At 40.1% G+C, this 12,385-nt stretch overlaps 1 protein-coding gene across 1 annotated transcript in view; it reads left to right on the forward strand.

The window, feature by feature from the left end:
* ACYP2 (acylphosphatase 2) overlaps positions 1-12,385 on the forward strand; it is a 159,648-nt gene that overhangs the window by 10,615 nt on the left and 136,648 nt on the right. The window contains exons 2-3 of the mRNA XM_003787920.3: positions 7,622-7,638; positions 9,649-9,758. Coding sequence (XP_003787968.1) covers positions 7,622-7,638; positions 9,649-9,758 — 127 coding nt within the window. The remainder of the gene's footprint in view (positions 1-7,621; positions 7,639-9,648; positions 9,759-12,385) is intronic.

Consider the following 12,385-nt stretch of genomic DNA (forward strand, 5'->3'; position numbering starts at 1 on the left):
TTATTGTTAACACCTTGAAATTCACTCTTAGAAGACTTGATTGCACCTAATTCTGTCCTTACGTTAAAGAACCTGCAAGGAGGGGTTGCCTCTGTGGCACAGAAAGCCAATTACTGAGATGAGGATTGTCAAGGACGTCAACCAGGAGGTGCAAGGACTCCCTAAAGCCCACCACCCTGATGTGTGTGCTTGGGGTTTTCTAGAGGTGAAATGGATCGTGCACAAAGTGAGTGAGCACCATTGCAGGTTTGGGGTGGACCGCAAGGCGTGCAAGCACAGTGAGAAATCGTACTGGCACGTACGCTGCATTACCAAAAAATGGTGGATAGGCCCCTCCCAGGGTCGAGACCCCTCAGTGTGTAATAAGCTAGGAGGTAATAGGGGTCATCCTTTCAGTCTCGGGACCTATGGGTTGTGGCGAGTCCTTGGGCAACATTGCTGATGGAATGCGCTTATCTTGACTTCTCTAAAGAGTTGGGTAACATAAAGCCTTATGTCATCTCATTACTTCAGGGAGGGCCTGCCGTTCTGAAAAACAGGGGATCTGTGAAACAGAAAATGACAGAGTTCTAGTCAGCAAATCTTCCTGCCCTGGGAACTGAAACTTAAGAGAGCTGCAAAAAGGCATTTCTGTTCAGGGAGCCAGTTACAATTATGGTTTGGGGATTCAGTTAAAATCCATTTTCTTCTGCAGTGTCCACCAAGTCTTCAGATGAGCATTTATAAAATGCTTCACTTTTTTTTTTTTTTTTTTGGCCAGGGCTGGGTTTGAATCCGCCATCTTCAGCATATGGGGCTGCCGCCCTACTCCTTTGAGCCACAGGCACCACCCAGTGCTTCACTTTTTTTAATGGTCATTTATGCGTAAACAAATAGACATGTTCTAGAATTTTTGGATCCAACAGGGTCATGAATTGTATATCACTGATTAAAAAACAATGAGGATAATTTTAAAAGTTCCCGTTCATTAACCAAAATGGAACAGGCATGTGTGAAGTCATACATGATTGAATAATTTGGCAGAGATTTCTTGCATTTTTGCCTGCATTGTGACTTCTATGATCTGTGAAACATTGGAAATGTTGAGAGTGGATCTTCCCTCCCCTGTCCACTCAGTCCATTGAGTCCACTCAGACTACATAGTAATCTCTGGATATGCTTCACAGACACACCTGAAATAATGCTTCCCCAGGTTTCCCAAATCTAGTCAAGCTGACAACCAAAATTAAATCCACAAATCCAGCCCTTGTCAACTGGACACCCATAGATGTCTCCAGCTTAAATTGTACTTAATTTCTAGACAAAGACAGTATCAAGGTTAGGTCTGTTTAACGTGATGCAGCTCACATGATGCAACTATCCTAGCCTGAAAACACACTAATCCCTCCCCAGGGTTAAGCTTTTAGGATTTTAATCTTTCAGGGTTGTGATTTTCAGGATTTTAGATATTAGGAATTTTGATAGTTCAGGATTTCAACATTTGGAATTATGGCATTTGAGAATGTGTCTTTCAGGATTATGATCAGCACCAATACTAGGTATACGTTTAAGACATAGTATATATACTACTATATATATACTACTATAGTATATATATATATACACACACTATTATATATACTATCCTTTATAGTACATATGCAATTATATATAGATACTAATTCTATACATATTCTACCCTTTATAGTATATATACTATATATGTCAGGAGTGCCAAAAAAAGTATACACATTTTAACTGACATATAAACACAAGAGATGTTATCTATGTATTACTTTCTGTTCACTATAATCAGAAGTGTCTAATCGCTGATGGTAACCACTTTGATCACTGCTTGTGATTGCAGAAATCAAGCGTGACTTGTATTCATTTTTTTTGTTAATTGGTATATATTGAGTATTACAATTTTAATAGTTTTTTTCTTTCTTAAAATGTGTATACATTTTTTTGGTACCGTCTGTATATATTTTATGTAGACTGTTAACACTATGTAAAATTATGCTAGAATCTTTTTGAGACAGAATCTCACTCCTTGCCCTGGGTAGAGTGCTATAGTGCCATAGCTCACAGCAACATCAAACTCTTGGGCTCAAGCAATCCTCTTGCCTTAGCCTCCCTGGGTAAGGAACTACAGGTGCCCGTCACAACATCCTGCTAATTTTTCTATTTTTAGTAGAGAAGGGTCTTACTCTTGCTCAGGCTAGTCTTGAACTCCTAAGCTCAAGCAATTCACCCACTTTGGCCTCCCAGAGTGCTAGAATTATAGGCAGGAGCCACTGAGTATGGAACATTTTAGCGCTTTGAATACAGTAAATTTAGTATCATCATTTTGAAAATAAAATACTAATCAATAAGGTTATATGCTTATTTGCAGTGTTAATAGTAAATTATTACAAGGCTGGTTAAATATTTCACTTAAATATTTATCAGCTAGTTTTTCTTTTATTCATTTATTCAACAACCATGTCCCAAGCTCTGGTTTAGGTGCTGGGAACATAGTGATGAACAAGACAGAAAAAATGTCCTGTCCTCGTGGAATTTAGTTTACTATTAAAGGTAGGGAATAAAAAAAGTAAACAAACATGTAATAATTTCATGTGGTAATCAGTACCATGCATATGCAGAAAACATATGGGGGTGCATCGCTGTTTTAGATAAATTGGTCTCATTCATATCTCTGCATAAATGTAACCTTGGAGGTGAGATATGAGTAATGAGAAGAAGCCAGACATGAGACTGTCAGGGGAAAGGGGACTTGGAGCAGAAGGAATGGTCAGTGAGGTGAACAGATGCCTGACTTGTTAAGGAGCCACAGGGGGGAAGTTGGCTGCTGTGGATAAGTGCAGAGGGGATGCTAGGGATGTGGAGAAACGTCAGGAAGTGGCACGGAGGCTGTGGTAACCAGAAAAATAATACTGCATTTCAAGTGTTATGGGGGGCCACAGAGGGCTTTAAGCTGGGGAAGGAAGTAATGGGATTTTACCTGAGAGAAGAAACTACCTTGGCTGCTTTATGGAGAACACCGTAGGAGGGCGGACTGGGAGCATAGTCACGTACCAGGGGACGCAGGGACTGACCCCGCCAGTGGTCTCTCTACATGTTTGTTTCTATGGGACAACCAAATATATAAAAAGAGAAAACATAGGTGGGGACAGTCCTTGACTCACCCTGGAGGCTCTTGGTGTAGATGAGTTGAAAGATTATGGCAATTTTAGGTATAAAAACTTTACCCCCCATTTTTCTAGAAGTTGGGACAGAATTAGGCTCTTTTTACAGTAAGTCTTCAGTAAAGTTTGGGGACTACAAATAATTGAGAGAAGTTATGCAATGCGTGGGTTTGGATATTTACTTATCATGTGCCTGGAGCTGACCCTGGGCCTTTGCATGTGCTCTTCCATCTGTAATGCTCTCCTCTCATATTCATTTTTGCTCATTACTGAAATCTCAACTCTCAGACCCATTTTCCAACAAAGACTGGGTCATGTGTCTCTCCCATAAGCTCTCATTTGCCCCTAGGTGTATATATCTTACATCTCATAATTGTTCTGTTATTTTAGTTGCCAGTTCACTTTCCTATCTTTCCCGTGCAGGGGTGTCCAATCTTTTTTCTTTTCAGCTGCACATTAGAAGAATAAGAGTCGTTTTGGCCACGCACATTAAATACATAAGCACTAATGAGAGCTGATAAGCAAAAATAAAAAGGTCCTTGCATACCTTTCATGATATCCGACACCACAACCAAAAAAGTCCTCACAAAATCAGCATGCGGCCTGTGGGCCACAGCTGGGACACCCCTGCATTTAAAATCTTAGATGCAGTATTTTTCTCAACTCTTTCTTTGCACTTAGAATTAGATAATTAAAAAATATTTGTGAATAATCAATGTTTGACTGTGTTTGTTAAATACATCTGAGTTACCTGATTCTGAAAGAATCTGAAAGATTCTGAAAGAATCAGGTAAGAAGAAAAGAATCATGTGGGGAAAAAAAAATTCTATCAATAGGTTAGAGTAGGTAATTTCCTTACCCCTGCAACACATAACAAACAAAATATCTGTGTTTGATAATTAAAAAAAAATTTCACACCCCCCACCAGCTTATACTAATGGCTTTTTTCATCATCAGCGATAGATGGTGGAAGGGCTGCTTGGAATTCCTTAGTGTGGAAAGGGTGTGGCTCTCCACTGGGGGCTTGTCATTGCCCTCCCTGGGAACTTGGGGCAGTAAAGCAGCAGGTGAGGAGGGAGTGATCTCAGACAGGGCTCTCTAGGCTTCGCCAACACCAGGTCCAGCTGGGGCTCAGGGAGGGGGTTTCCTTTTCATCGTCACTACTTCACCATCGCCATCACTGGTTTCTTTTCCGTAGTGCTGCTGACTTGTAAAGTAGGTGAGACAACAGTGAGACGCAAGTTCATGACTTGTTACCAATATCGTCTTGAACAGCGTCAGTGGGAAGAGCATCAGATCTGCAGTGCCCAGTAAGATCGAGTTTTCCCCTTTGTGAGGCGATTCTCAACCTGGAACATAAGCCCTTTTCAAACTGCTAGACCTAAACCTTTAAGGTGGAGTCAGCCGAGGGGCATAAGAATCACCTGGAGAGTGTCTGCAAGCCAGATTCCTGGACTCCACTTTCAGAGTTCCTCTTTCTGTAGGTTCTGGGGAGTGGCCTGAGAATTTGAGTTTCTAAAAATCTCTCAGGTGTGACAAGTTCCTGGCCCACTCTTTTTTTGAGACAGAGGTAGAGTACTGTGGCGTCACAGCTCACAGCAACCTCAAACTCTTGGGCTTAAGTGATCTCTTGCCTCAGCCTCCCAAGTAGCCGGGACTATAGGCGCCCGCCCCAAAGCCCACCTATTTTTTTTTTTTTATTGTTTGGTTGTAGTTGTCATCGTTGTTTGGCAGGCCCGGGCCAGGTTCCATCCCACTAGCCCCGGTACATGTGGCCGGCGCCCTGGCCCACTCTTTAAGCAGACAAGAGCAGACCTTGTGTTTCCAATTTCTGTTTACTTCAAGAGCATGTGCTTTCTCTTTCCCTAACGCTAATACTACATGGGGCTGTTCACTGCTGGGGTCTCGGGAATATGCGCCACACAGCCTTGACCCAAACCTTCCATCTGCTTACCTGGTCAGTGTCTTACTGTGTGCTGGGATCCCCTCACTCTTGTGATAAAAAGACTTTTGTCTGCATAGTTCGGCTTGTTTTCTCTTCTGTTTTGTCTCTCTCTCGCTATGTGGTTGATGTGAAGTTTCTTGAATTTTCTGCCAATCCCTTTTATATATGTATCTATACTAACTAATATCCTTCCCTCCGTCTTTATAACAGAAGGCCTTTTTGATTCTCTCACAGATCAATACTTCCCACTCATTCTCATTATTCCTCTACATTTAACACGTATCTTTTAAAATATTTTTATAGCCCTATAAAAGTTCCATTTGTGATACTGTCCGTCTTATTGCTTTGCTGCTCTGTTTCTTCATATTCATTTGATATACTACTATCAGAAAACATTGTTGTAAATATGCTTACAGAACTACATAAAATATCTAAGCTACGGAGCCTTTCCTCTATATCCTCTTAACCAAACTCAGTCTCTGTAAGTAGAAGCGATATCTTTTAGCTTCTTGGAGACTGGATCTATCCCCTGTGACTTCTCAATGTATTTTTTCCTAATTATTTTTTAACTTAGGTAGAATATACATTCAGTAATATTCACCCTTCTTAATGTCCAATTAATGAATTTTGATAAACACATATAGTTATGTAACTACTACCACAATCAAGATACAGTCCCAAACCCCCCTTCTCCTGCAAATTCCCTGTGCTCCCCTGTAGCAATCCCTCCATTCTACTCCTAGCCTTGGCAGCCACCAAGTCTGTTTTCTGTCCTTATAGTTTTGCCTTTTCCAGAATGTAGAATTATGTATTACGGCCTGGCATGATGGCTCACGCTTGTAATCGCAGCACTCTGAGAGGCTGAGGTAGAGAAAGATCTCATACATTGTAATCAACACACCTAATCAAAATGTTCAATTCCTGAGCGCAGGACTCTGAGACCAGTCTGAGCTGGAATGTCTCTACTAAAAATAGAAAATTTAGCTGAGCCCTGTGGTGGGAACCTGTAGTCTCAGCTTCTTGGCAGGCTGAGGCAGGAGGATCATATGAACTGTGGAGTTTGAGGTTGCTGTGAGCTAGGCTGATGCCACTACACTCTAGACTGGGGCAACAGAGTGAGTTTGTCTCAAAAAAAAAAAAAAAGAATTACACATTGGGTGTGAGTCTAGCTTTTCTCTTGGAATAATGCATTTATGATTCATACATGTCCCTGCTTGTATGCATAGTTCCTTTTAATTGCTGTGTAGTGTTCCGCTGTGTGGCTGTACCACAGTTGTTTATCCATTCCCCATTTTTTTTTTTGAGACAGAGTCTTACTATGTCACCCTCAGTAGAGTGCTGTGGCATCACAGCTCACAGCAACCTCAAACTCCTGGGCTTAAGCAATTCTCTTGCCTCAGCCTCCTAAGTAACTGGGACTACAGGCGCCCACCACAATGCCCGGCTATTTTTTGGTTGTAGTTGTCATTGTTGTTTAGCTGGCCTGGGCTGGATTCGAACCTGCCAGCCTTGGTGTATGTGGCCGGCATGCTACCCATTGAGTTACAGGTGCTGCCCATTTCCAATTTTTTAAAATTACCATGTCTTCTCCTCCTCTACATTTAAGCTTTGTTGTTGTCATTTGGCTTCTTGGGTGCTAAAAAGCAAATTTCCAAATTTCTTATATGTTCTGGGTGTCTTATTACTCTGTTGTTCTGGGTACAGTGCCATGGCATTATCATAGCTCACAGCAACCTCAGTATCCTGGGCTCAAGGGATGCTATTTTTAATAGAGATGGGGTCTCGCTCTTGCTCAGGGTGGTCTTGAACTCCTGAGCTCAAGCAATCCACCCACCTCAGCCTCCCAGAGTGCTAGGGTTACAGGTGTGAACCACGGTGCCTGCCCCCCTTTTCTTTTCAATTAAAGGAAGCACTTTATGGCTTCTCTTTGGCGAATCTGAATTGCCAGCATTACTGCTCTTGTGCTCTGAAGCCATTGTTTTTTAAAAGTGTATATACACCTACTTTTTGTAGAGAAGATGTTGCCCATGCTGGTCTTAAACTCCTATGGTAGTCTCAAGTGATGCTCTCACCTCAGCCTCCCAAAGCACTGGGATCACAGGCATGAGCCACTGCACCCAGCCTAAAGCCAATACTAAGGAAAATAAGAGTTATTTGAATTCAGCACTGTGGTACTGTGAGGTCCATCTGATCACTCAGCCAGCTACTAAGTGACTGATGGGCAGTGAGCTGCACAGCCTGGACAGGCTGGACAAAGGGATGATTCATGTCCCCCCATAACATTTGCTCACACTACTCAGAACTTGGGCGATTTAAAACTTACGAATTACTTATTTCTGGAATTTTCCATTTAATATTTTAGAGCTGTAGTTGATTGGAGATAACTGAAACTTTGGAGGGTGAAACTGAAGATAAGGGGGACTACTATAGATGAAAGTTAAGTAAAAAAAAATATGGATTTTTAAAAAGTAGATAAGCTGACATTTCTTTTTATCTTTCTTTTGTACAGGTGTCTGCTTCCGAATGGTAAGTTAATACGATCTGGGTTTTTTTTGCCACTTTTTCCTACTGTTACTTCTAATCACAGAGAGTGCAGTTTTCTCCTTGGTGGTAGAGTACTGCTTATTTCCTGTCCTTGACAGCAAGGGAAGAAATACATGAAATTCTTTGAAATTACTGATTGCAGTTACTTCACTACAAGGGAAAGTGTGCTCTCTGTGAGATTTATTAAAGCTAAAAACATTGCCGCTTTTCTGGTTTTTTATTCTTTTTTATTAAATCATAGCTGTGTACATTCATGCAGCCAGGGGGTACAGTGTGCTGGTTTTATATACAATTTGAAATATTTTCACCAAACTGGTTAACATAACCTTCACAGCATTGTCTTAGTTATTGTGTTAAGACATTTACATTCTACATTTTGTAAGTTTCTATGAACTTCAGAACTCTTGGGGTGATTTGAATTGGACCTTTTGATTAGGTGTATTGATTACAATGTGTGGGATCTTTTCCCATGTTCTGAAGATGAAAGAAACCCTCACGATGAGGGTACACGCCTCCCACTGCAAAATGAAAACTCCCAGGATTTGAGAAGCTAAAGGTCCTTGTTGCTTTTTACTTATTATTTACTTATTTACTTATTTTTGAGACAGAGTCTCAAGCTGTTGCCCTAGGTAGAGTGCCGTGGCATCATAGCTCACATAAACCTCCAACTCTTGGGCTCAAGTGATCCTCTTGCCTCAGATTTTCTATTTTTAGTAGAGAGGGGGGTCTCGCTCTTGCTTAGGCTGGTCTGGAACCTGTGAGCTCAAGCAATCCGCTGTGACAGGCCCAGAGACAGGGCCATGATGGGCCCAGAGATACTGGGCTGTGATAGGCCCAGAATGCTAGGATTACAAGTGTGAGCCATGGTGCCTGGCCCCTTGATGCTTTTTAAATTTTTATTTTTTTAAATATTCCTTTCCTAAAAGTTAATTGTATTTTCACCTATTGTCTGAGCTGGTAGTCACTAGATGAGGCTCCCAATCCCGGAGAGCTCCGATATGTTCCTACTACTAAAGTCTCTGTATTTGGAGATAACCCCATCCCCCACAATTCAGATTACCTCCCTTTTCTTTATTACTGAGCACATGCAAGAGCTTGACTTATTTTCAGAACTAACTCCGTCCGTCTTAGCTGCGAGCATTTTGGTTTGTGTTGCTCCATCTGGTTGAGAATGTAGAGTGTGAAACTCTTGAACACTCTGGCCTCCAAGTAGGAGAAGGGTATGGTTTTGAAAAGTTCTAGTATACTAGATCCACAGGAATTTTAGTATGATGTGGTTAAAATAATTCAACATCACAATGTTGCTAGTAATGTAGCATAATTGAATTTGGAACTGGGTAAAAGAATTAAGAAAATAACTATTAAGAATATGTGTAGTAGGGGAGATTAATTTGCCCACAGATAATTATAACATTTCTATGCTAAGTCCAGAGCTAACAGAAAACATCGGGATCTTTTAATCTTACAGTAATTCCAAACCAGCATGTCTAGGCTAATGTTCTTGCCAGTTTAATTTTCTCATTAAAATAGTCTCCCCCATTTTTGCTGGCGATTTTAAAATATGTTAGTTTCCACTTCTGCTTATGGATACTTTATGTTTGTTGATCATAAGTGGATATTTCCCCTCAGTGACTGAGCACCCTAGGTTGATCATTTGAAACCCTGATTGACAATGTAATTTGTTGTCAGCAGGCACGAGGGCAATGCGACTGAATTTGATGGGTCCCCACACATCACAGAAACTGGTTCTGAAACAATTCCCACAATCAGTCTCTCTTTCCAGAGTGTGCTTGTCTTTACTGAAAGTGGAATATAACAGAGGATGTCATTGAAGTGAAGAGTCTCACACACAGCTAGAATGTAGTATTGACGTGGGCTGGGTTTTAGGGGGAAAAGTCATTATCAGGTTAGTGTGTTTTGAATGTTAAAGTATGTTATGAATTCAAACTTTTGATGATGCACTTCATCTCTTTTGTGTTTTCCTGAAACCAGTACACAGAAGGTGAAGCTAAGAAAATTGGCGTGGTTGGCTGGGTGAAGAACACCAGCCAAGGCACCGTGACAGGCCAAGTGCAGGGCCCGGAAGAGAAAGTCGAGTCCATGTGAGTAGTGAGACTCACAACACATGTGACATTTGACATTTGTGTGGCTCTTTGAATGTTTTGTTAGACAATAAGAATAGTATTGATGGACCAGATATCATTTGTAGGTTATAACCGAACTACCATGTTTTTTGGCGAGCCAGTGAAGAAATTCTCAGAGTTGGAAGTGGCATTTCTATGTTTACTAGTGGATTTCCGACTTGGGCAGGCCTCCAGAAGAGCTGTAGCATCACTCCCTTTGTGAGTTTGTCCTGCTGCCTCTCCTCCAGCACGGGGCAAACAGCCAGGGCCCAGGTAGTTCTTATCTAAAGTGTTCTGACAGAAGCACAGTGCTGAGGATGGTTCATGAAGCTCTCAAAGTAGCCTTCAAGGCAAAATAATTTTCATCTCCTTTTTATTGTTTAAGGACTTTATTTACCTAATTGTAATTTTATTTTTACTGTCAGTAAAAGAGTGTCTGGCTGCCATAATATGAGTCCTTACAGTCCAAAGAAGGGCAGTAATATGGGGACAAGTGCCTGTGTACACAATGTCATTTTCAAAGGCCTTGTCCTTTACATTGTGACCTCCACTGCTCTCTGTAGTCTTTTTAAAAATAAAATAAAACAAACCTCTGACATTTCTGGAGGCTTTACAACATGTTGGACAATATACTAACACTTTGCATGAATTATCTCATTTTATCTTCACAACAGATCCAATGAGGTAGTTGCTAAGTAATACCCAATTTATTTTATTGCTTGCAATTTATCTTTGTTTTTATTATTTAATGTTGTCAGATTTCAAAAGCAGTAGCTTTTATTCATTGTGATAATTGAAGAAATGTAATACAGAGGGGTGTTAAGGCAAAGCTATCTACACCTTCTTCCCTTCAAGTCAACTGTGCGATGACTTCGTGAATACTTTCCACAGTTTTCCCTTTCACTTAAAAATATTTAAGTACACATGTATAATTAAGGTTCTGTTTGCTTTTTTACCGAAGTAGAATACTTTATGCATATTTTTTGCACCTTGTATTTTCATTTTATAGCCATTCCTTTTTGAGACAGAATCTCACTCTATCACTCTGTCTCCCTGGGTGGAGTGCTGTAGTGTCATAGCTTACAGCAACCTCAAGCTCTTGGGCTCAAGTGATCCTCTTTGCCTCAGCCTCCACAGTAGCTGAGACTATAGGTACCCGCCACCATGCCCAACTGGTTTTGCTAATTTTGGTAAAGACAGGGTCTAGTTCTTGCTCAGGCTGGTCTTGAGCTCAAGGAATCTACCTGCCTTGGCCTCCCAGAGTGCTAGGATTATAGGCGTGAGCCACTTGGCCTGACCAGTAAATATATTAATATAATTATCAACTCCTTATTTTTTCTAATTTCTTTATGTATAGATGTATACTTGTGTTTGTGTGTAAAACTACGCCCCAACTTAAAAATTGAGGTCTAGAGATTCAGTTTCATAAAATTCAGGCTAACAGTTAATGAAAACAATATTTTTCAGAAGGATTGTCACAAAGTGCAGAGAAGATTGTGAGAGTTAGGTTCTGTAGAACTGATAGATTAATGGACGAGAAAATGAAAAAAGATTATAAGGTAGTTTAAGAATGGAGACTGAGGAGGATGGAAGCTCATGCCCATCACATTATATTCCTAATATATTGATTAACTTACTCTACACAAACAGGATCACATCATACATTCTGCTGATTTTTTTCTTTTAATAACTCCTATAGTCTCTGGCCCCCTTCTCAAGTAACTTATATTAGCAAAATAGTTTGTGTCCTTCTGTTTGTTTCCAAGTACACATTCTCTCTCTCTCTGTCTCTCTCACACACGTACACACATATATGCATGTGCATTTATGGGTTTTGATCAATATTTGCTCTTCAAAAACCGTGGTGTATGCCCTTCTCTGCAACTCAGTTTTATCACTCAACAATACATCCAAGAAAATTCTTCCAAGCCAAACAGTATAACTTTAAAATATTCCACAGTATATAGATGGATTCATTACCTTATTTCTGGGAACTCATTTTTTTTTGTTTCTTAGTTTTTGTGATAAGAACTATGCTGCAATAAACATTTTATTGGTGATTTCATCTTTATGGGATAAATTCCCAGAAGTGTAATTTGTTGGATGAAGTGTAAAAAATATGTAAAAATATTTCAGACTGCTTGCCAAAACAGCTGCAAATAATTTATGTTTTTTCTTCCTCAGCTTGTCAGCAATGCCGGTATTAGTGTACTCTAATTTTTCTTTTATGATTGACTGTAGAATGATTGTTATTTTTTATTGTAATTTGCCTTTCTCTAATTACTCGTTAGTTTGAGCGTCTTTATGCTGTAGCTATGTGGATTTGTTTTCATGAACTCCCTTTTCACATCCTTTATTCCTTTTTCCATGTAGTTGCTTGTCTCTTGCCAATTTTTAAGAACTCTTTGTATTTTGATGATGATTACTAATCCATTATCTGTAGTATCTTTTGCAAGTTCCCCACATCTATCATTTGGCTATTAATTTTGTCTATGATAACATGAAGTGTTTTTCATTTTATTAATGCAAATACGGCTATCTTTTCTCTCTGGTTAAGAGACAGATTGTAAGTGTTGTCTCCTAGGTTTCTTTCTAACTTCCGATGC

The sequence above is a fragment of the Otolemur garnettii genome, unplaced genomic scaffold (assembly GCF_000181295.1).
Source record: "Otolemur garnettii isolate 467f Iridium unplaced genomic scaffold, OtoGar3 scaffold00024, whole genome shotgun sequence".
Classification (NCBI taxonomy): Eukaryota; Metazoa; Chordata; class Mammalia; order Primates; family Galagidae; genus Otolemur; species Otolemur garnettii.